Consider the following 23179-nt stretch of genomic DNA (forward strand, 5'->3'; position numbering starts at 1 on the left):
AGGGGGAGCTGTAAAATACAGCCCAAAGTTTATGAACCTTCAGGAAATGTGAGCACAATGTACAGAATACTTTAATAAATAGAAATTACTAAAAATCAACATTTTAAAAAAGGCAGGATACACAAGACCCTACGGATATACCCACAAAGCATGATACTGATATAAACTGTGAGCCATTTCTCTGGGAAATGCACTATTTTTAAGTTACTAGATTTCAGTTCGTGCAACTGTTGATTCTGTCCTGTCAGAATTGCAGATTGTGCTGGCATGTTTTTGACAACCGATTTTCCTTTATTTTAGATCCACAAAATGTTTGTGCTGCGTCCCACTTTAAAGAAATTATTCCTTACAACGATCGTCTCGAGTGCCAGTCACATCTGTGCAACCATCCTTGAGCTAATTTTACATCATACATGAACTGAAAGGTACTAGTCTATCTCTCCCATGAACATTATATTTTGAAATCTATTTGATTTTTTTTAAAGTCCTGACTCTGTTATTCACTTGTTCAATTCATAATTTCACTAAATAATAGAACTGTTTTATCTTTATGAATCAAAGTGCTTGTAAATGGTTGTCAGCAAACCTTCCGGTAACAGGAACCCACTGACTTTTGTCGCCTTTTATAGTCTAGGCTTTCTGGGGCCAAAAACAAACCACAACTGCCTGAAAACAGCTAATTCAGCATAATTCAAGAATCCAGCTTGAGAAATTCAGTTTCTGCATTATTCAAGTAACAGCTCAGTCACAGTGCAGGGTCTGTCCATCTATTTCAGGTTTATTCATTTAGTTTATTTTATAAATCCTGAAAACCATTCGCAATCTTGTACAGCTCCACTGTCCAAACACTTCAGCTTTTCTACTGAGCCTCATAGGACAAGAATGATTTTATAAAACTTCCCCTCCCTCTTCCTCCCAGAAACAGACACTCCCCACTTCTGTGAATACTCCAAAGGTACTCACGACCTCGTAAATCACCCCCCCCCCGAAGATCTTTTCTTTGTCCTCTCCTATCTCTGATCAATATGCTGCCTCTGTGACATCTTCCGCAAACACACCAGCTTCCACTGCGTACATCCAGCTCTATCTCACCACCACTCACCACTCCTCTATTGCTATTGATGTCACATAATTAGTCCAACATCCAATAATTGATGAACAGAAAATGCCTCCAATTAAACATTGAGGGGAACAAAGCCATTGGCCGGAACTGACTGTTCACAGCGGTGGGATCTTCCTGTCCCGTCGACGGCGTACCCCAGCCATAGGTTTCCTGGTGGTGAGGGGTGCATTCCACAGGAAATCCCGTTGATAACAGCAGGACCAGATGATCCTGCCACCGACCAATGGCAGGCCACCCCCGCAGCCACGTGTGCGTGGGAAAATCCTGCCAAATGTATTTTGTCTCCATCACGAACTCCATTGCTTATGCAGCGACTCTAGCCCTCTTGCACTTTGTGAGGCTAAACTAGGCTGTTACAATCTTGTCATCCTATTTGAACCAAAGCTAAGTTTCTGACTATATAACCTTTCAAGCCTATTTTCACCACTGTAACATCATATCAGAATCATAGAATGCAGTGCAGAAGAAGACAATTTGGACCATGGAGTCTGCACCAACACCTGGAAAGAGCACCTGACCGAGGCCCATGCCTCCACCCTATCCCCGTAATCCAACCTAAGCTTTTGGACACAAAGGGCAACTTACCGTGGCCAATCCACCTAACTTGCACAGCTTTGGACGGTGGGAGGAAACCAGAGTAACCGTAGGAAACTCACGCAGACACTGGGAGAAAGTGCAAACCCCACACAGTTAGTCGAGGTCGGAATTGAACCTGGTTTCCTAGCGCTGTGAGGCAGCAGTGGTAACCACTGTGCCACCAGTCTCCACCGTGCCTCTGCTTATCTGATGCTAAAGCTCTCATCCATGCTCTTGTTGCCTCTAGACCCAACCATTTCAATGTTGTCTTGACCAGTCTTCTGTTTCATCTTCCATGAACTTAAGGTAATCTAATTTAAGAGTCGCCTAACTCATATCAAGTCCTGTCTACCATCATCCCTATATGCGCTGACCTCCACTGACTCTCAATCTGACAACATCTTGATTTTAAAATTCTCATCCTTGCTTTCAAATCCCTCCATGGCCTTGACTTTGCTACTCCCACCTCCTCCAGCCCAACATCCTCTGAGGTGTTGCCACACCTTGGATTTGGATTTGTTTATTGTCACGTATACTGAGGTACAGTGAAAAGAATTTTTCTGTGTGCAGCTCAAACAGACCATTTAGTACATGAAAAGAAAAGAAAATACATAATAGGGCACCACAAGGTACACAATGTAAATACATAGATACCGGTAGTGGGTGAAGCATATAGTAGTGTATTAATCAGGTCAGTCCATAAGAGGGTCGTTTAGGAGTCTGGTAACAGCGGGGAAGAAGCTGTTTTTGAATCTGTTAGTGCGTGTTCTCAAACTTTTGTATCTCCTGCCCGATGGAAGAAGTTGGAAGAGTGAGTAAGCCGGGTGGCAGGGGTCTTTGATTATGCTGCCAGCTTTCTCCAGGCAGCGGGAGAGAGGAGGGTTCGTGTGATGGACCGGGCAGTGTTCATGTCTCTCTGACCTATCCATCCCTGATTTAAATTACTCCACCGAACTTGGCCCTGCCTTCAGCTGCCCAGGTCCCTCCCTGGGCTCACTTTTCATTCAACATGTACTTCAAAATCGGTGTCTTTGGCCAAGCTTTTGGTCACCTCGCCTAACATCCCTTTATGTGGCTTGATGTTAAATTGTGTTTGATAAAGCTCCTTTGAAACGCTCTGCTATGTTAAAGGAGTTATATAAATACAAGCTGTTGTTGTCCTTGAGTCACGAAACACAACAATTATCGCGCCCAAACTGGGCCTTGGCAAAAAAAGGTTATTGCGAGAGAATTCATCATTCTGTTTCTGTATTCCTGCTCCATGCGCTGATGTCCATTCCTAATGTCCCTGTTCAACTGAAAACAGACGCAATGTTCAAACTTCAGAGCAGCAGTCACTGCAGGCAATCCCAGTGACTTTCAAAGCGCGCAGGCACGACTGGGAATGTGATTGAAAGTTGTCCTCCTGCACCGTCCTGGTGTGTGGGAGCTTTGGAATATCAGCTTGTGAGGCGACATGAAGCCCGCCGCGGCGCCTCTCTGAAGGCTCGGGGGGTCCACGTGAGAGTTGTATTTTCCATTCAGCACACCGCGCTGTTGACAAACGCCGGCACAGGACTTGTGCTTCGCAGCCCGCTCCGCAGTTGCAGGGATGTGAAGGGAGATGCTGCTTAATTCAACGTCAGATCAAGTTTGATCAATATTCCCCCGCCGCTCCAATTGGAGGCGCATGTTCAGATCCCCGCCTCACTTCACCACCATCTTTGCCAGTGTGAAACAGTCCGATGTTCCTCTGGCAGAATATTTGATCCTCGCTCAGCTCGTAACTGAAGCGTTTTGAAGAGAGCGAGCGAGCGAGCGAGAGAGAGTGTGTGTGAGAGAGGAGAGGGAGGAGAGAGTGGGATTTATATCCAGAGCGGTGCCTTTTTCAAGTCGGATTGAAAGAATTGAAATCAGGGAGAAAATGGGACAAACCTTTCTGCAGTCTGTCTTCCTATTACTCAACGTGCTTTTTGGTGTAGCCTTGGGTGCTTTCCCCAGCAATGTCCAAATAGGTAAGCCAATCCTGTATTTTACTACATTAATTGGGATATAGAAGTTCACAGCGGGCAAATCACGATGTTTGAAAATAAAGCGAGTCATTTGTAATTGAGACTGTTTAATGCCTTAATCTTGACAGAAAGTTAAACTGATTTGTGTCCGGGTTATGTTTAACCACATTAAGCTAAAACACTGTAATCTGGGGGTAGCTGCTCTCTGTTACTGGTGCTTGTTCTGTGGAGAACGGAGGGTTATGCGGCACACATGTCGATGTGATCTCTCTCTTTTAATTCTGTGCAGGGGGACTATTCGCAAGAAGTACAGATCAGGAAAATAGCGCCTTCCGATTCGGAATTTACCTTCACAACACAAACCCCAACATCTCAGAAGCCCCGTTTGCTCTCACCCCACATGTCGATAACCTGGAGTCTTCCAACAGCTTCTCAGTGACCAATGCTTGTGAGTACAAGATGCGTTTCGTGTCACAGCTCGCCTCTGTTTTATTTCGGACTAAAGCGCTGACATTAAACTCCCCCCTCCCCTCCAAAAAAACACCGTTCAAAGAAGTTAATGAAGTCAGCCCGCTGATGCTATCACAGAAGGAAACTAATTGAAACCCACATCACTAATTTTCGCCAGATATTTACTTCTCACACACTTCTGCCATCCTGCAAACATACAAAGCACAATCTGATGTCCTGTTCCAGATAGTGCAGCGATGTTAAAGGAGCACCTCTCTCTCTCTGCCTGTGCATTACAGGTGGACTGAGGTCAAATACATTCATTTGTTTAGAGGTGTCCTCTTCGATTGGTGAAACTTCTGTATTCTGCGGAAATCCAAAATCTCTAGTTTGCGATGTTAGGCAGGGATGTTAAGATGCTGTCTGACACATCGCGGAGTTATTGTGTGTGTGTGTATAGTTTTGGGTACAGTCTGATCTACACTGGACTCTGCTGCCTCCACTAAAGACATTTCCGATGTAAAATGACTCGGCTACGTTTGCAGGTTCTCTCCGCCACGTCCTTTTTTTATTTTACCAGACTCTGCAGTTGTTGCAAGGTCCTGGCTCATTAGTAAGCAGATCTCGAAGCACTTTATTGCGCTGCCTTGACAATAACCGCTGCCGATCGCCTGTCCCTCAAATGGTTTGGGGATGGAATGTGTGTGTTTAAAAATACTAACCTCCAGGTCAGCAGGAATAACATTTGATGTGACAGCATTCTCCCTCCCGTCAGCTACAATCTCTTACCAATCCAGGCGTGTTGACCCTCCCTGCTACAGGATGGAGAGAGAGAAGGCTCTCAGTACAAAACCTAATTAATCCGGTGCGGACTCTCAATCTCAGCCATCCACCTAGTTAGCCATGTTCCATTCATTTCCACCCTGTTGTTGCAAGTGTCCCACCAATTCGAGGTGCTGATTTTTAAAAAAACATTTATTTCCAGAGATTGCTCTGGAATATAAAATCATTTTACTGCTTTAACTGGATCTCCACCCCATCAGCGCCACCCAGACGCCTAACAGCCTCTTGACAATGAACAACAATCTGGGGTCACATTTTCCAGTAATGCAAATCTCAAAGTTTATTCCCCCCCCCCCCCCCCAGCACAATCTTCCTCCTCGCCATCCGTTTCCCCTCCGCCTCCCTCATTCCTTTCCTGCCACCCCACCTTTCCCGAGTTCCCTATTAAGGAATGTCTGGGCGGATTCCTTTCTGGGACCACCGCGGCTGTTTGACTTTAGAAAGTGGCATTTTGAATGAGTGCAGTCATTGAAAGATTGACGGGGGAAATGCAGAGTGCACACACACACACACTGCGGGAGAACATCCTAGCGAGCCAGGAGTGCCATGGGGCTGGATGATTCCTTTAACACACTGGGAGGAATCGGCAGTAGGTTTTCATGCGAAGTTGCTGTTCAATGCGCCAAATCTGAAGTTCGCAACATCGCTGAACGTTTAGCGAGTGCTTCAGCATGATGTGGTGTGAAGTGCGTTCGCCCCACTTAAGAGAAATGTGTGAAGCGGTTAGATCATCGCCTTGCAAACCTACATCCCAGTCACTGAAGCCCGTGGCAGAATTTCGCCGCTTGATGGGTTCAGGTTAAGACGAGTTGTCTCAGAAGCCACCGTTCGGCCTTCAAGGGGTTAACCTAGCCCCCTCCCTCTTGACACACCCGCTGCCTGGCCCTGCTGAGCTGTTTTTCATTTCGCATTCCCAGCATCTGGAGCATTTTGCTTTCTGTACAAGTGTCCACCCCATTCTTTATGGGTAGTTTAAGTACAACAGCAACCCCCACCACCACCACACACACACGCCCAAAAGCCAGCACTGCTAAATTGGTGTCAATGTCAAGCAGCGAAGGTGCAGCACAGCTCATCTGATACAGAACTGAATCATTGTAAAATATTGGAAGAATAATGATCAAGATGAAAAGCGGTGGGGCGTTCTTTTCTCTTTTCGTTGCACGGTCGATAAAACCTTGCAAATATTGACAAGGGAGATGTACTATATGGGTATGTGGAAAAGAAAACTGTAAGGGTAACGTATCATCGCAGAGACTGCCCAGTGATCTGTAAATAAATCAACTTGCAGCAGAGCAGAATCTGCTTTATGCTGGTACATCAAAGAAATATTTGTCATAAATGCAAGAACCCCCCCCCCCCCCCCCCCCTTAGATGACAGGAAAATGGTGTCAAATATAAAATCACTGCCTCCAGGCGGGAGAACATTGTCCCAGTCTTTCGGGGGTTAAGTGTGTCAAATTGCATTTAACAATGCAATTATTGAACCATTCGGTAATATAATTAGGACAGTCAGTTGGATTTTTTTTTGCATTCCAAAAAGGTCGACAAAATGCAGAGACTACAAATGGGGCCCTGGGATGTAGGACACGCTGCAACCCTTCCCTCGGGCAACCGGCTGATTTGCAGTTTAGGAGCGGGAGATTTCACTGCTGACATTCTGTTCTGGAAGTGAAATCACCTTGACACGAAAATTAACAAAAGATCCAGATGACCCAGAACACAAGCACCCGCAGAGGACTCCTCCTACCTGCTCGTCAACCTGTGTACTCGTGTCTCCCGTCACATGCTCATTTCCACTTCCACAGTCCCCCTCTCCTCCTGGGCAGAATGTCTGTGGGTCCCCACAGAAACAGTCCTAACACCAACACAGATGCGATACTCATGCAATCGGAAGCTGCTTCATTTTTTGCCTCTTTGTCTCTGCTTTAGCAACAAAGTTGCTCATTTCTCATCCTGTCACTTAACTAATGGTGTGAAACCGAGTTCCCTGGGCTGTGCAATCGCCTCTCGTGTTCCACGGTGCTGAGTGGGGAAACATTCTGCTCCTGAATCCCTGGCTGATATTCTTTTCCGCCTTCCACAAACCATCTACTTTGACAAAATGCATTCATAAAGCGGGAAGTTTGTGCCCAGAATCTATTTCCAGCCGGTAGGCCTCCTGACACACTCCACCGCCTGCTTATGTAATGAGCAGCATTTATGAAGGTGTCTAGTTGACTGATAACTATGATTAATTTCCTACATAATTTTTAAAAACTCTTATCAAATCCTATAAATGATTACCGATTTCGATTTCACTCTTGGACGACAAGAACATTTAATGGTGCTGGAGGGTGAATTCAATGCTTAATCCAAAATTTGAAACCCAGACACGTAATGTATCATGTAATTAATGGTTCGCTGGCAATTTCCTACTTTTGGCATTAATTGGATTCATTCGGTATCTGTTTACTATTCAAGCACATCCTATCAGAGAAGAATAAAGGATTAAAAATCCAGATATTAACAGACATGAAAACATGGATTTAACAATCACGTCAGAGTGAGCGAGGACTTTTAAACATTTCCTCAGTTGCTTAGAGCTTAGTAGGTCACGTTTTGACAATCATTACATTTCCCCTTCAGCATGATCTGGACAAAAACACAGTTATGGATTGTGTGACAGTTATAGGACACCATCAACAGGATGACGCTGAATGGGGGATGATAGCAAAGAATATTGAGCTCTTCTGTCTGCACTCTGTGCAAATTAAGGCCGACCCTTCAACGATAGGCCAACCCTACAACGATTGCAGACCTATCAGCTCGCAGTCTTTGGAGTGAGACCCATTCAGTTTGCTATGAAGATGGGACCAAAATCGACACAGCTCACTCTTTCAAGTAATTGCGGCTCACTGTGCTTAAACGCCTTGCACTTGGTCTTTCTCAATACACTTCCTTGATGTTGACAGTCAGTGTCTGCCATTGTTGCCATCTTACTGAGGCTTTCAGTGTCTGAATAGATCAGACTTCCGTTTATTTTTATAGGGGCTATGGGGTCATTTTGTAATTCCATTGATTTTTTTTGTGCGAAGCCACAAGCTCGTGGTAATGCTTTTCAGCATATGTTATCTCTCCGGCTCACCTTAGGTGAATAATTTAATTATCCATTCCTGTGACTTACATGTCAGAATATGTAAGATAATTAAATTTGTAACTCTCATCTTTTAACATACTGAACAATCATTTTTGATTCTTTTTAAATCATAGATAAAATTAAACTTAGCCTATCTATTAATTGGCCAAATTGGGTTATTGGTGTTGAGCTTTCTTTCCCCAAATGTAAATATTCAGAGCTGATATTAGTATTCCCAAGTTCACTAGAAAAATGCTTCAGAATTTTTTTTTCCTGTTAGTATATAATATATTCTTGAAAAAGAGACCGATTGAAAGCGAAGAATCAGTTGGCAGTTTACCAAGTTCTTAGAGATTAACAAAAAAATCATGATACAGTAACAGCAGTGCTCACGCTTGTGTGCATTCTGCAAATAATAACTCAGAGTTTCTTTTGATTACCCAATGGTATAGATCACAATTTGAGTAAAGGTTCAGGAAGCACTTCAATCATCATTCAGATCTGACTTTGAATTGTAATAAAAGCAAAGTATGAATTATGAGAACTTTTAAAGCCAGTACATAGAAGAAATAGGGTGGTCTTGGACTTAATGTTAGGTAACCAAGTTGGGCAAGTGTTTGAAGTTTAGCTCACTGGGCTAAATCGTTGGCTTTTAAAGCAGACCAAGCAGGCCAGCAGCACGGTTCGATTCCCATACCAGCCTCCCCGAACAGGTGCTGGAATGTGGCGACTAGGGACTTTTCACAGTAACTTCATTGAAGCCTACTTGTGACAATAAGCGATTTTCATTTTCATTTCATTTCAAGTATCAATGGGGAGCATTTTGCAGACAGCGATCATAACTGTTAGATTCAAGATTGTTCTGGAAAAGGACCAGGATGGACTCTGAAATCAAGGTTCTAAACTGGGGGAAGGTCGATTTTGATAAGACCAGGGCTGGGATTCTCCAGCCGTTTCCGATTCACTTTTCCTACTCGCAGCGCATCCCGGCCCATGGGTTTCCCAGCGGCATGGGGTAGCTTCAAAGGAAAATCCCATTGACAAGCAGTGGCAGTAGTGAATCTCACCACCAGGGACTGGCGCACCACCGAAAAACGCGCGGCTGGGGGACTGGAGAATCCAGCCATATGATTTGGCCAGAGTAGATTGTGAGCAGACACTTTTAGGTAAATCTGTGACACAACAGTGGAATGCATTCAAGAAGGATACAGGGAGAGTACAGGTCCAACATGTTCCTGTAAAGAAAAATGGTGGGTCCAACAAATCCAGTGAATCCTGCATATTGAGGGATATACAGCATTGGATCAGTCGAAAAAGGGAGGCTTATAGCAGATATCGTGGGCTCAAAACAGCAGAAGCCCTAAAGGGGACATGAAAGGATATTGGGAGAATAAGTTGTTTTATAAGTAAATTATGGGGAAAAGGATAACTAGGGAAAGAGTAGGGTTCATTAAGGACCACAGTGGTAATTTGTGTATGGAGCTGGAGGATGTAGGTAGGGCTCTACATGAACACTTTGGGTATAGAAATCAGGGTGAAGGATGGTGATAAAATTAAAGAAATTAACATAGAGGAGGTTCTGGGTGGTCTGGCAGTAGGCAAACCTCCAGGGCCAGATGAAATGTATCCCAGGTTGTTGAGTGTGGCAAGAGGAAGTAGCAGAGGTGCTGGCAATAATTTTCAATTCCTCTCAGGCCACAGGAGAGGTGCTGGAAGACTGGAGGATAGCTAATGTGGTTCCATTATTCAAGAAGGGAGGAAGGGATAAACCAGGATACTACAAGCCAGTCAATCTAATTTCAGTGGTGTAGAAACTATTTGAAGCAATTCTGAGAGACAACATTTATCTGCATTTTTAGATGCAAGTATTAATCAAGAACAGTCAACATGGGTTTGTTAAGAGTCATGTCTGAACAACTTGATTGAAAGGTGTGTAGATGATGGAAATGCATTTGACGTAGTCTACATGAACTTCAACAAGGCTTTTGATGAGGTGCCACATGGAAGACTGACAGCGAAGGTAAGAGCCCATTAGATCCAAGGAAATTTGGCAAATTGGATCCAGAATTGGCTGAGTGGCAGGAAACAGCGGATGATGGTCGTGGGTTATTTTTCTGACTGGAAATCTGTGTGCAATGTGGCCCCGCAGTGTTAGTACCTTGCTGTTTATGGTTTATATAAATGATTTAGACATGAATGAAGGAGGGTTGATCAGTAAGTTTGTGGGTGATACAAAAATTGATGGGATAGTAAATAGTGAGGAGGATAGCCTTAGATTACAGGAGAATATAGATGGGATGGTCAGATGTGCTGATCAGTGGAAAGTGGAATTCAATCCGGATAAGTGTGAGGTGATGCACTTGACAGGACAAACAAGGCAAGGGAATACATGATTAATGGCAGGATCCTGGGAAGCACTGAGGATCAGAGGGACCTTGGTGTGCATGTACACCAGACCTTAAGATAGCAGGGCAGGTGGATACTGTGGTTAAAACTTGCCTTTATTAGCTGAGGCACAGAGTTTAAGAGCAGGGAGGTTATGCTGGAACTGTATGAAACGTTGGCTCGGCCACAACTAGAGTATTATCTGTGGTTCTGGAATCCACTTTATAGGAGGGATGTGATATCACTGGAAAGGGTGCAGAGCAGATTTACTAGGATGTTGCCTGGGCTGGAGAGTTTTGCTATGAAGAGAAATTGGAAAGGCTAACATTGTTTTCCTGGGACCAGAGGAGATTGAGTGCAATATGATTGAGCTGTGGAATTATGAGAGGCATAGATAGAGTAGACAGGAAGAAACATTTCCCCTTGGTGGAAGGATCAATGACCTGGGGGTATAGATTTAAGGTAAGGGGCAGGAGGTTTAGAGGCAATGTGAGGAAAAATATTTTCACCCAGAGGGTGGTGAGTGTCTGGAACTCACTGCCTCAAAGGATGGTGGAGACACAAAATCTCATAACATTTAAGAAGCATTTAGATGTGCACTTGCGATGCCAAGGCTAACAAGACCATGGGCCAAGTGCTGGAAAATGGGATTATAATAATTAGGTGGTTGTTTTTGACCGGCGCAGACACAATGGACTAAAGGGCCTTTTCTGTGCTGTAGACCTCTATTATTTGATTTGATTTTATTATCACATGTACCGAAGTACAATGAAAAGTATTTTTCTACCAAGGGAATGTAGACAGTATGTACATAGTAGACAAAAAGAATAATCAACAGAGTATCCAGGAAGTCAAGTATCCAGCTGCACAGGGAAGGGTCAAGTCCAAGATTGCAGAGTTTGGATTTTAGTCTTGTCTGGATAATGGTGTTGAAGGCAGAGCTGTAGTCTATGAACAGCAGTCTTAAGTAGGTGTCCTTGTTGTCGAGGTGTTCGAGTGTTGATTGTAGAGCCAGAGGGATAGCATCTGCTGTGGACCGGTTGCAATGATAGGCATACTGCAGTGAATCGAGACCTGAGAGGCTGGCATTGATCCGTTTCATGACTAGCCGCTCAAAGCATTTCATGGTAACAGATGCCAGGGCCCCCGGTTGGTAGTCATTGAGGCAGTCTACCTTGTTCTTCTTTGGTACTGGTATTATGGTGGTAGTATGATTCTATAAGTCCATAGAACATAGAACAGTACAGCACAGAACAGGCCCTTCGGCCCTCGATGTTGTGCCGAGCAATGATCACCCTACTCAAACCCACGTATCCACCCTATACCCGTAACCCAACAACCCCCCCCCCCCCCCCCCCCCTTAACCTTACTTTTAAGGACACTACGGGCAATTTAGCATGGCCAATCCACCTAACCCGCACATCTTTGGACTGTGGGAGGAAACCGGAGCACCCGGAGGAAACCCACGCACACACGGGGAGGACGTGCAGACTCCGCGCAGACAGTGACCAACCGGGAACCGAACCTGGGACCCTGGAGCTGTGAAGCATTTATGCTAACCACCATGCTACCGTGCTGCCCCATGACTCCATGACTCTACTCAACTGATTTCTCCAATCTGTATAATATTGTCAGGAAAATGTGCTGAGAGCAAAATAACATAACATTTTGGTGGTTTCAAGCCACTAGTACAAAGGCAACATGTAAGAATAAAATATAGAAATTAGCAAGGGTCACAAATAATTGCAACTTAAAGCTGTGGAGGCCGTTATGTTACAGATCATATTCAGAGTAAAAGAGTTAAGTAAGTGAATTGTGAACTTCAGCAGAGGTTGGTAGTGGTGGCACAATTTGCCTGATGGATTTAGCCTCCAAAGCAGCAATTTTGCTTTTTGATTCACTGTATTAATGAGGCCTGTGTGAGGGAATTAATGCTTTTCAGATAATTGTCTATCTGACAAATGCGAGGAATATTAACTTAATAGCAACCTCTGCAGGAACTCATACACTCACTTACTGAACTCTTTCAATCTGAATATAATACTGTCACGTTTCCTAGTAGGCAGAGTGAAGGGGTGTACTCTCCTCAAGCCGAGAAATGTTTCTACATGGTACATAAATCTATCCTAATCATGTCAATTCAATGTTTTCAAGTAATTATAATCATAAAAGCACCATGTGTTGTAACAATTCCAATTCAACAGAGTGGGTGTGTGAGTAAACAACCAGGGAATCAGCTGTTCTGCGTAGATTATGAGTTCCACTTGTATTATTTCAGCCTGATTGCTTAGCCTTTGCTGTGTAATTTATAAGTTTGCAGTCTTCCTCCTCTTTCCACCTCTCCCCTTCTGAAGTAGGACAAATCTATCTTCTGATATTCTCTCTCCATTTGTCATCCGGTTGGCTGGCTGGCCAACCTTGAACAGGTGCTTATCCCCGCGACAGTTTGAAAGCAATTAATCATATTTTATCATTCATAAGTTTTAACTTTTGCCACAGATTTAGCTCTATTGTCAGTAGTGCACATAGGAATGATCACTTATTGCATTGAATGTACTTAGAAATGGAAGTCTAACCTCAAAATTATTTGATAGTCACCAATCTTGATAAAAGTGTTTTGTCAGGCCTCAGTTCGTCTTGAAAGTTAGGATGTCGAAAAATACGCAATTGCAATCAGTCAGTTCTTGAAGTTGTAAGGCATCTTTTCAATAAATTATAAAAATAACAATATTTTCAATCGAGACAATTTTAATTACAAACGTGGCTTATAGAGCAGAGCAGATGTTTATCCAAATAGAGCATGGTGAGCTTCTCACTGATTCAGTGGGAAAGGGCAGTATCTGGTTGAACTAGTAGGTAATGCAGATCAGAAAGAATGCTAGTTAGATCTCAGTTGATAATCAGTTAGCTAATATGAGCAGGAAAATCAGTGGGGCATTACAGATGGTTTTGGTGTCCCCAGGGGAGGAAAGACATATATTAAATATATTCAGCCTGGATTCTTTGCTATTGAGTGAATGATGATTGAAAGTCTACTATATAGATGCAACAACAGAGAACAGAGTCAGGTTTGGCTGTGAATCCACTCACTCTTCCAAAGTTCCAACATCCTAATAACATTCACCATCTAAGTTCATCTTTGAAAAATGGGCTCTTGGGATAGGTACGAGAGAGGCGACTGTTGCCTGAGGAACTGAACCCCAGAATGAGTGGCTGACAAAAAATTGAAGGTTAGGTGGATTGGCCATGCTAAATTGCCCCCAGATGGTGTTATGGGGATAGGATGGGGAATTCAGCCAGGTAGGGTGCCCTTTCAGAGGGCCGGTGCAGACTCAATGAACCAAATGGTCTCCATCTGCAATGTAGGGATTCTATGCTCCTTCCTAGGAAAGGAAAACACCCATACTAGAATTATTCATATGGTCTACACCTGAATCTTTAATGGTGAGGTTTTGCCTCAATAACTTAATAATATTGTAATGTACCTTCAGCAAGCGATAGATGTCATCAGCCTCTGGGCAATCTCGAAAGCATCAGTGCATTCAGCAATGTGTCTGTAAACAGTCTGTTCTTGTGCAGTAATTTATCACCCAATGAACTGAGAAGTGTTTTGTTGGGATTTTCTCCAAATATTCTTAATGAATTCTGCTAGTCAAGCTTCTGATAGCTTTCCAAACGGAGCTCAGTGGAAATAACACTTGCATTGACAGGTTGTCTTCATCCAAATTAGTGTCACTTCAAAAATGTAAAAATCCATTCTGTTATTTATCCAAACATGAAAATATATTGTGAATTGAAGATTAATTACACACCCTGCACTTAGCCATGTACAATGCAATTCCCTGGCCTATTTTATCAATAGAATCATCAAAGATACCAATAAAGATACAATTTAAGTTGTAATTCAAAACTAACTTTTGTATTGGAAAAATTAAAATGGATTTAAATGTTCTTAGTTAATATTGATATTTTGTCCTGTGCTTACAGTTAAAGTTTTGAGTAATATTTAGACTTGCTTCCTTTCTCATGTCAAAACTTTCCTTCAAAACTCAAAAGCTAAAGAGTAAACTAAAGCTTAGATGAAATACAGATGTAAAATCATGATTGGGATTAGGTGTGCAGGCACAAGAGAAACCCGTTATATCTTGGAAGTAATTTCCAAGCATATCACAGCAATGTATTGTATATCGGAAAGCCTCATAATAAGATTAATAAGAAGGACTTGCATTAATATAACGTCTATTTGAAATATCTCAAAGAGCTTTGCCTACAGTGAAATGCTTTTGACAATGTGTTTAATATCTTGTGTGAAGGATGATGCCAGTAAACTGGTACTTCTGCACTGCAGTTGATTGTCATCTTCGATTATGCGTTCTAAATTGTCCATGGTAGTTTAACATGAAAGTATATAATTTCCTGTTGTGAGACAGAATTTAATGGAGAGATATAGTACATTCCCAAACTATACAGTAGGTTGCATTTTGTTCATCTGGAATTTAATTTAGATTCAAATTGCAAAATTTGGATTTTTGGGATGTTTTACAAAGTAAATTTAAATAATCTGTATTCGAATAACAAATTTGTGGTTGCAAAGAGCAAAAACTGAAAGTGATGATCTCTGAAAAGCAGAATATTAATTTTGAAAATCAACATCACTTAGAATCAAGCATTACCTGTGCATTTGACAATGTTTGATAACAGAAGGTTGAGCACTCAGCTTCACATGTTACTGTAAGTGTTGATTGGTACGATTAAGCAGTCTAAATGTGAAAAAGTTTGATATCCATGGATTTACTTACAGTTCATATGTAAGGCTCTAACTTGAAAATATATGTAACTAGGTTCCCTTTTTTCCAAATTGTTTACTGTGACTGTTTGGAAAGACATTTAGTAGTCAAATTCCCTGTCAAATTGTTGGACTTGTATATGTTGTTATTGTGTTTGTTTGGGCTGGGATTTCTTTGCTCTTTCTATTATACATTTGATTTTAGCTTCTGTATTTCAAACTACTCTGTAGATGAAACCTTTCTCCTTTTGTCCCAAAGAATACCAAGATTTTAACTTCCTTGGGCACCCAGGTAGATTTGTCGTGTGCTTAAGAATCAAACAAAAATTCTTGTTCAGTTTATTTTTGGTCTGCCAGGTACCTTTGGGTGACTTTCTTGACCTAGGAAGGCAGCAGAATAACACTACAATTGAATGACTTTAATTGCCAAACAGTTATTTAAAATAATTGAACAGCAATGGTGACACAAAAACATTTATAGTGCAGGTTGAGCACCCCTTATTCAAAATTCATAAAGCTCTGAAATCCGTACTTTATTAGAGTGCCAAAATCATGTTTCCAGTGTTCACCCGAGATTCACAAGCTATGCAACGTTTCACAACTATACATACACAGGTATTCCAAAATTCAAAAAATTCCAGGGATGGAATTCTCCTTTCTGGGGACTAAGTCCTCACGCCGGCGGGAGATCTGGCACGAACCACTCGGGCATCAATAGCCCCCGAATGTGTGGAATTCTCCGCACTTCCAGGGGCTAGGTGGATGCCGGAGGGGCTGTTAGCACGTGCACGGACGAGCCGCCGTGATCTCGCACATGCGCAGAACTGCCGGTGTGGTTCCGTGCATGCGCAGACCGGCCGGCGTATTCTGGCGCATGCGCAGCGGGTTGTCTTCTCCGCACCAGCCATGGTGGAGTCCTACAGGGACCGGCACAGAAGGAAGGAGTGCCCCCACGGCACAGGCCTGCCCGCAGATCGCCCCCCCCCCCGGGGTCAGATCCCTCCCCCCCCCCCCCCCCCGAGGACCACCCCAGCCGACTTGGGACCATGTCTAATCCACGCCGGCGGGACTGGCCAGAAACGGATGGCCACTCGGCCCGTCAGGGCCTGGAGAATTGTCCCGCCCCCACCAGAAAACCGGCGACGGAGAATACAGCAGCCGGCGGCGGGCGGCGGGGTGGGATTCGCACCGCCCCCTCCCCCGGGATTCTCTGCCCCGGCCCGGGGGGGGGGGGGGGGTGGCGGTCAGAGAATGCCGCTGCAAAATCTGAGATACCCTTGGCCCAAAGCATTTTGAATGAGGAACGCTCAACCTGTAGTCATTAAACTCAACAGGCGACTCATGTAATAAAACACCACGGTAGCATAGTGGTTAGCACAATTGCTTCACAGCCCCAGGGTCCCAGGTTCGATTCCGGCTTGGGTCACTGTCTGTGCAGAGTCTACACGTTCTCCCCGTGTGTCCGTGGGTTTCCTCTGGGTGCTCCGGTTTCCTCCCACAGTCCAAAGACGTGCAGGTTAGGTGGATTGGCCATGCTAAATTGCCCTTAGTGTCCAAAATTGCCCTGTGTTGTGTCGGGTTACTGAGTTAAGGGGAGAGGGTGGAAGTGTGGGATTGGGTAGGGTGCTCTTTCCAAGAGCCAGTACGGACTCGATGGGCCGAATGGCCTCCTTCTGCACTGTAAAATCTATGAAAAACAGTTTGTCATCGCTGTGCTAAACAACGATACAAGAAATATTCCTGCAGCTTTTAACTTTTCACTATGAATGGAAGTTATTTGGTCTGACTACCTCTAGAAATTTGAGCAAATCTGAAAATAATGTTTGTATTTAATTGAGTGACTACCTTCTTTCCCCCTTCGGCACATTGCCTCGGAAAAATCTTTGTAACTATTATATCATATATGGTCAGTTATAATTTTTGTGAATGTAGTTGGTATTTAACACTGTGACCCAAATTTTTCTGTCAATCTAATGGCGGTCATAATATGGTTCATCATTATTGGTGGCACAGTGGTATACAATCGGGAGGGAGTTGCCCTGGGAGTCCTCAACATCGACTCTGGACCCCGTGAAACCTCCTGCTGATTACCACGTACCGGCCACCATCAGCTGATGAATCTGCACTCCTCTATAGAGTCATACCTGGCACAAAGGAAGATGGTTGTGGTGGTTGGAGGTCAATCGTCTCAACTCCAGGACATCACTGCAGGAGTTCCTCAGGGTAGTGTCCTCGGCCCAACATTTTCAGCTGCTTCATCAATCACCTCCCTTCCATCATAAGGTCAGAAGTGGGAATGTTTGTAGATGACTGCACAATGTTCAGCACTATTCGCTACTTCTCAGATAATGAAGCAGTCCAAGTCAAAATCCAGCAAGACCTGGACAATATCCTGTCTTGGGCTGACAAGTAGCAAGTTACATTTGTGCCACACAAGAGACAGGCAATGACCATCTCCTGCAGACAGGATCTAACCACCACCCCTTGACATGCAATGGCATTGCCATCGCTGAATCCCCGTCAATCAACATCCTGGGGGTTACCATTGATCAGAAACTGAACTGGACTATTCATATTAATACTGCATCTACCAGGACAGGTCAGTGGCTAGGAATCCTATGGCGAGTAACTTACCTCCTGACTCCCCCAAAGCCTGTCCACCATCTACAAGGCACAAGTCAGGAGTGGAATGGAATAATCTCCACTTGCCTGGATGAGTGCAGCTCCAACAACACTAAAAGAAGCTCGACACCATCCAGGACAAAGCAGCCCACTTGATTGCTCCCCCTTCCACAAACATTCAATCCCTCCACCACCGACGAACAGTGACGAGCAGTCATGTGTACCATCTACAAGGTGCACTGCAGTAGCTCACAAAGGTTCCTTAGTCAACACCTTCCAAACACACGGCCACGACCATCTAAAAGGACAAGAGCAACAGATACCTGGGAACCCCACCACCTGGAGGTTCCCCTCCAGTCACTCACCACCTTGACTTGGAAATATATCGCCGCGCCTTCACTGTCGCTGGGGCAACATCCTGGAACTCTCTCCCTACCAGCACAGTGGTGTACCTACCTACCTCAAGGACTGCAGCAGTTCAAGAAGGCAACTCGCCACCACCTTCTGAAGGGCAACTATGGTTGGGCAATAAATGCTGGCCTAACCAGCGATGCCCACATCCCGTAAATGAATAAAAAATATATATTTATGTGAAAATGGTAAAGTAACTCCAGGCAATGAGGAGAAATATACCTGAACTAAAATAGCCAACATTTGCTGATTAAATTGTGCTGCTGTGCCATCTGCATCTCATTGTCTGGCTCACCATTGAAATAGTATTTCCAAGTTAACCCCACAAATAACATCACATAAACAGATTAGGTAGTCACTATTGCATTGCTGTTCGTGAGAACTTTCTGCATGCAAGTTGGCTGCCATGTTTCCTACATTACTCTAGTGATTACATCGACTTAACTGCTTTGTCATGTCCACTGGTTGTGGGAGACATCATTTAAATCTAAGGGCAAGAGTATTTGGATGGTGGTGTCTCCCGCCCCACCACTTAACAAGTCAGTAGAGAAGTCTGTAGTCCCAGCAACAGCAGCAGTGGCCAGCATTGAGATGATAAGCAGCTCTCACATTCAGGGAGTCCAGGACCAGGTAAGTGCAGGGGAGGATCCCTAAGTGGGAAGAGGAGAGCGGGTGAGGACCTTGACAGAGAGACCAGCGAGGAAGAGAGAACTTTTTAGGGGCCAGACTTTAGAGAGCACACAATTTTTTTCAGGGTCCCCTGAGGCCAGATTTAGCTCAGGGGACCGCTGAGGTTTTGCTCAATTGGACAGCTGGTTCATGATCCAGAGCAAGGCCAACGGCGCAGGTTCAATTCCCGTACCAACAGGCTATTCCTGATGGCCCACACTCTCAACCTTGCCCCTCGCCTAAAGTGTGGTGATCCTCCAGGTTAAATCACTACCAGTCAGCTCGCCCCCTCAAAGGGGAAAGCAGTCATTACTCGTCTGGGACTATGGTGACTTTACTTTATGGCACTAGACACCCAGTCTCTCTTGCTGCAATGCTGTCATCTCGCTTTCAGCAACTTTCCATTCAAAAAGTTCAACAAAAGCAAATGTATCAGGGCAGGTTTAGCCAATGGCAGACACAGTTAGATGCCCCGTCACAGTAAGATTTGCTCGACTATGCACCAAATCTAGTAGCAAGCTGAATCTGAAACAAAAGTTGATCCTTGTTTGAAATGTTTTGTAAAAATAAATTTGCTAAAAAAATGATTTGGCTTGAAATCACGCTGTGTAACATTAGCAGCTGAATATGTTAACAGTCGGATTATTACTATTTCCTGCAGATAGTGCACAATTAGAACAAAATCCCATTAGGTGGTATTAGCATACCAACCTGTTACTGCAATCGTATGAGATTTGTTTTTTTTCCATTTTAGTAATTTCGTTAACTGTTTAATAAATGAGCTAAAATATTTATTAATATGGCCCGCGGTATCTTTTCAGATGACTGCATGAATAAATTGGTATAAAACAAACGGCATAATTTCCCTCAATTGTGCACATTACTGAAGAAAGCGATAGCAATCAAGTATTAATTTCTTCTCGGGCAGCACGGTGGCCTAGTGGTTAGCACAGCTGCCTCACGGCGCTGAGGTCCCAGGTTCGAATCCCGGCTCTGGGTCACTGTCCGTGTGGAGTTTGCACATTCTCCCCGTGTCTGCCTGGGTTTCGCCCCCACAACCCAAAAAAATGTGCAGAGTAGGTGGATTGGCTACGCTAAATTGCCCATTAATTGGAAAAAATAATTGGGTAATCTAAATTTTTTTTAAAAAGTAGTAATTTCTTCTCACGCACGTATCTTATGTCACAATCCCTCAGCCCAAGGGGATTACTTATTCTGCACATTGTGCGAAAATGTAAAATAACTTGGGCAGTTAAGTAGCACAAGACACTGCAGATGATCTTCAATCCACAGGTTGAACTCTTGCATCCTGAACAATATAATCAGTAACAAACACGACCTTTTGGCTAGGTTCTTACCAAAAAAAAGTTAAGGGTTAATCATTTGAAATCAGTTTTGGATAATTCCTAAATTAAAGTGCAAAATTAACAGGAATGTCCACTTAGGTTACTTCCTCATGCTTTTGGTGAAAGAGTTATGAGCATAATGCAATTAACTAAATATGGACAATGCATATACCTCTTTCCATTTAAAAACTGCCAAATAGTAATGAAAAAATGTTCCTTGCTATCTTACTTGCATAAAGAAAATTCTAACAGCTAAACGTTCATAATGAGGGGCTGGTTTAGCACAGTGGGCTAAACAACTGGCTTGTAATGCAGGACAATGTCAGCAGCGCGGGTTCAATTCCCGAACAGGTGCCGGAATGTGGTGACTGGAGCTTTTCACAGTAACTTCATTGAAGCATACTTGTGACAATAAGCTATTATTATAATGTATTTGTAATGAAGTAAGAAGGTTCATGCAATTAAAGTCCGTATCTGATTCTCAAAGAGATCCATGTCCCCTTGTCTTCACCATCTGTTGATCCTTTGGGGGCACAAAATTACTTCTAAAAGACCAAACCTAACATGAAATTACTGCAGAATCTGGGATTCACCTCGCGTCTCTGATTGCTACAGTGCTAGAGCACTGGATTGGCACTTAGGAATCCCAATTTTGAATCTAAGGGCATCAATATCTCAGCTAAGTGGGCAGGTTTTGATGCTTGGGGGAGTGAAAATTACATCAGGTCCCAACTCAACATCATGCTGCCCATTTCCAGCTATCATTGAGGCAGATTTTGAGTGCCAACAGGGAACCTCCTTGTGTCTGGTGGAAAAGCCATTGAGGCAATCAAAAAAGGCAATTGAAAACCTTCTTAAGCCTGGATTCCTTCTTTCCCCAACAGCCCACAGTTCTGCACTGTGCCTGCACCTCACCAGGATCGCCAAGTCTCCTGGCACAGGATTCAATCGAACTGTCCCCCACAAACGATATAGATGAGAATGTGTGGAGGGGGAATGATAAGTAAGTTTGCAGGTGGCATGAAGATTGGCAAGGTGGTTAATAGTAAGGAAGAAGGTCTTAGGGTAGATCAGTGATAGATGGAATTTAACTCTGAAAAGTGTAAGGTGATGCACTTTGGAAGGAGTAACAAGACAAGGGTGTACTCAATGAAGGGCAGCACATTAGGAAGCTCAGAGGAACAGTGGGATCTTGGGGTGCTTGTGCACAAATCCCTGAAGGTGGCAGGACAGGTTTATAGGGTAGTTAAGAACTCAGAAGGGATACTTGCCTTTATCAGTCATGGCTAGGATTATAAGAGCAAGGATGTTGTGTTGAAGCTGTGCACAACTTTGGTTGGCCACCATTTTATATCCATCCATTTTACTTTCTGCTGTAGTCAAAATGGAATAGGGTTTTAAGTAGACGGCTAAATAGATCCTGCAAGTTTCATGTTGGATGGGTTGGGATGGAATTCACCCTATATCTTTTTCTTAAACAGGACATCGCAGGCTAATTGAAGTAATGATTTTAAAATTTCTCTCTATTGAGGAGGCTCTGTAACTATCGACACATCTGTGTTAAAATTCAGCAAACACTTTCAGTTGCACAAATGAAAATGGTGCTATCATTGCTGAAAACGTTTCTTTATCAGTGTACAACAACAGAAATAATAATAATCTTTATTGTCACAAGTAGGCTTACATTAACACTGCAATGAAGTTACTGTGAAAAGCCCTTTGTTGCCACATTCCGGCGCCTGTTCGGGTACACGGACGGAGAATTCAGAATGTGCAATTCACCTAACAAGCACTTCTTTCAGGACTTGTGGGAGGAAACCCGGAGGAAACCCACACAGACATGGGGAGAACATGCAGATTCCGTATAGACAGTGACCCAAGCCAGGAATTGAACCTGGGACCTGGGACACTGACACTGTGAAGCGACAGCGCTAACCACTGTGCTACCGTGCAGCCCTAGTTCAACAGTAAGACAACAAATAATACGATGTATGGTTCTGCCAATACTGTCTCTGCAGGATCAGGTGGCTGCACTTGAAAACATATGAATTTAAATTGTAATACTGTTATTTTTTGTAAAGAAGTTAAAAATCAAGCTTGAGTAACTTAGTAACAGGTGAAGAATTCACACTATTATTTTGCTTGCTAAGCTCATTCCAAAAATACAACTCTTTGTCATGCATTCGTGACTGAGCTATTGGTCCATCAGATTGTTTAACTGTAATAGACTATCCATAAACCTAATATTTAAGAAATTTGTTTATTTTTGCTTCTTCTAAATCTGTGCAATCAAATTCATCCAATGCTCGCATGAATCATGCTTTAAATTATTTATAATGCAGGAAAGCTCATTTATTTTACGCATTCACAGTTTATCATCCTCTGTAAAACAAGCTACTTAATTTGAAAAATATACCTTGCACTGCTCTGGTAGCGCTTCCTCAGGCCTTCATTATAATTCTACACAGTGTTATTAACAATAGTTGGTAAAAGCATGTTCTACAGATGGCAAGGATATTCATCACTCAGAAGGTAATCAACTGTCACTGCACAAAATGAAGAGGGAAATGAAAAATATTAGATTAACAATTAATTTTAAAAGGAATCAAAGCAATGTCACCGAGAAGCGTGTTCTACATAATAGTTATTTCACGTTGACTGTCACAAAGTACAAAAACACCCAATTTATTTTATTTAAAACATACTGCAGATGGTCTATTATTGTTTGCATGAACTTTACTTGAAAATATCATGATTTACTTACTATTTATTAATTTGGATTATAATATTCACTGGAAGTTGGGATTCGGGCATTTTGACAGTTATAAAATGAACTTTAGTGCCCAGAATGGTAGAAAA

The 23179-nt window shown here is 43.2% G+C and overlaps 1 protein-coding gene across 7 annotated transcripts in view; it reads left to right on the forward strand.

Moving 5' to 3' along the window:
* Window positions 1-3132: 3132 nt before the first annotated feature.
* Window positions 3133-23179, forward strand: part of LOC119952339 (glutamate receptor 3-like) — a 492268-nt gene continuing 472221 nt past the window's right edge. For 3 of the 7 annotated variants that reach the window (XR_005457831.1, XM_038776023.1, XM_038776028.1), the window contains exons 1-2: window positions 3137-3693; window positions 3980-4138. Coding sequence is in view for 6 of the 7 variants with exons in the window: in XM_038776023.1 (XP_038631951.1) it covers window positions 3603-3693; window positions 3980-4138 (250 nt within the window). In the remaining variant the exon portion in view is untranslated. Of the gene's footprint in view, window positions 3694-3979; window positions 4139-23179 lie in introns of all 7 variants that reach the window. The other 4 variants (XM_038776029.1, XM_038776024.1, XM_038776027.1 and 1 more) reach the window with 4 other exon arrangements.

Source organism: Scyliorhinus canicula, chromosome 17 (assembly GCF_902713615.1).
Source record: "Scyliorhinus canicula chromosome 17, sScyCan1.1, whole genome shotgun sequence".
NCBI classification, from domain to species: Eukaryota; Metazoa; Chordata; class Chondrichthyes; order Carcharhiniformes; family Scyliorhinidae; genus Scyliorhinus; species Scyliorhinus canicula.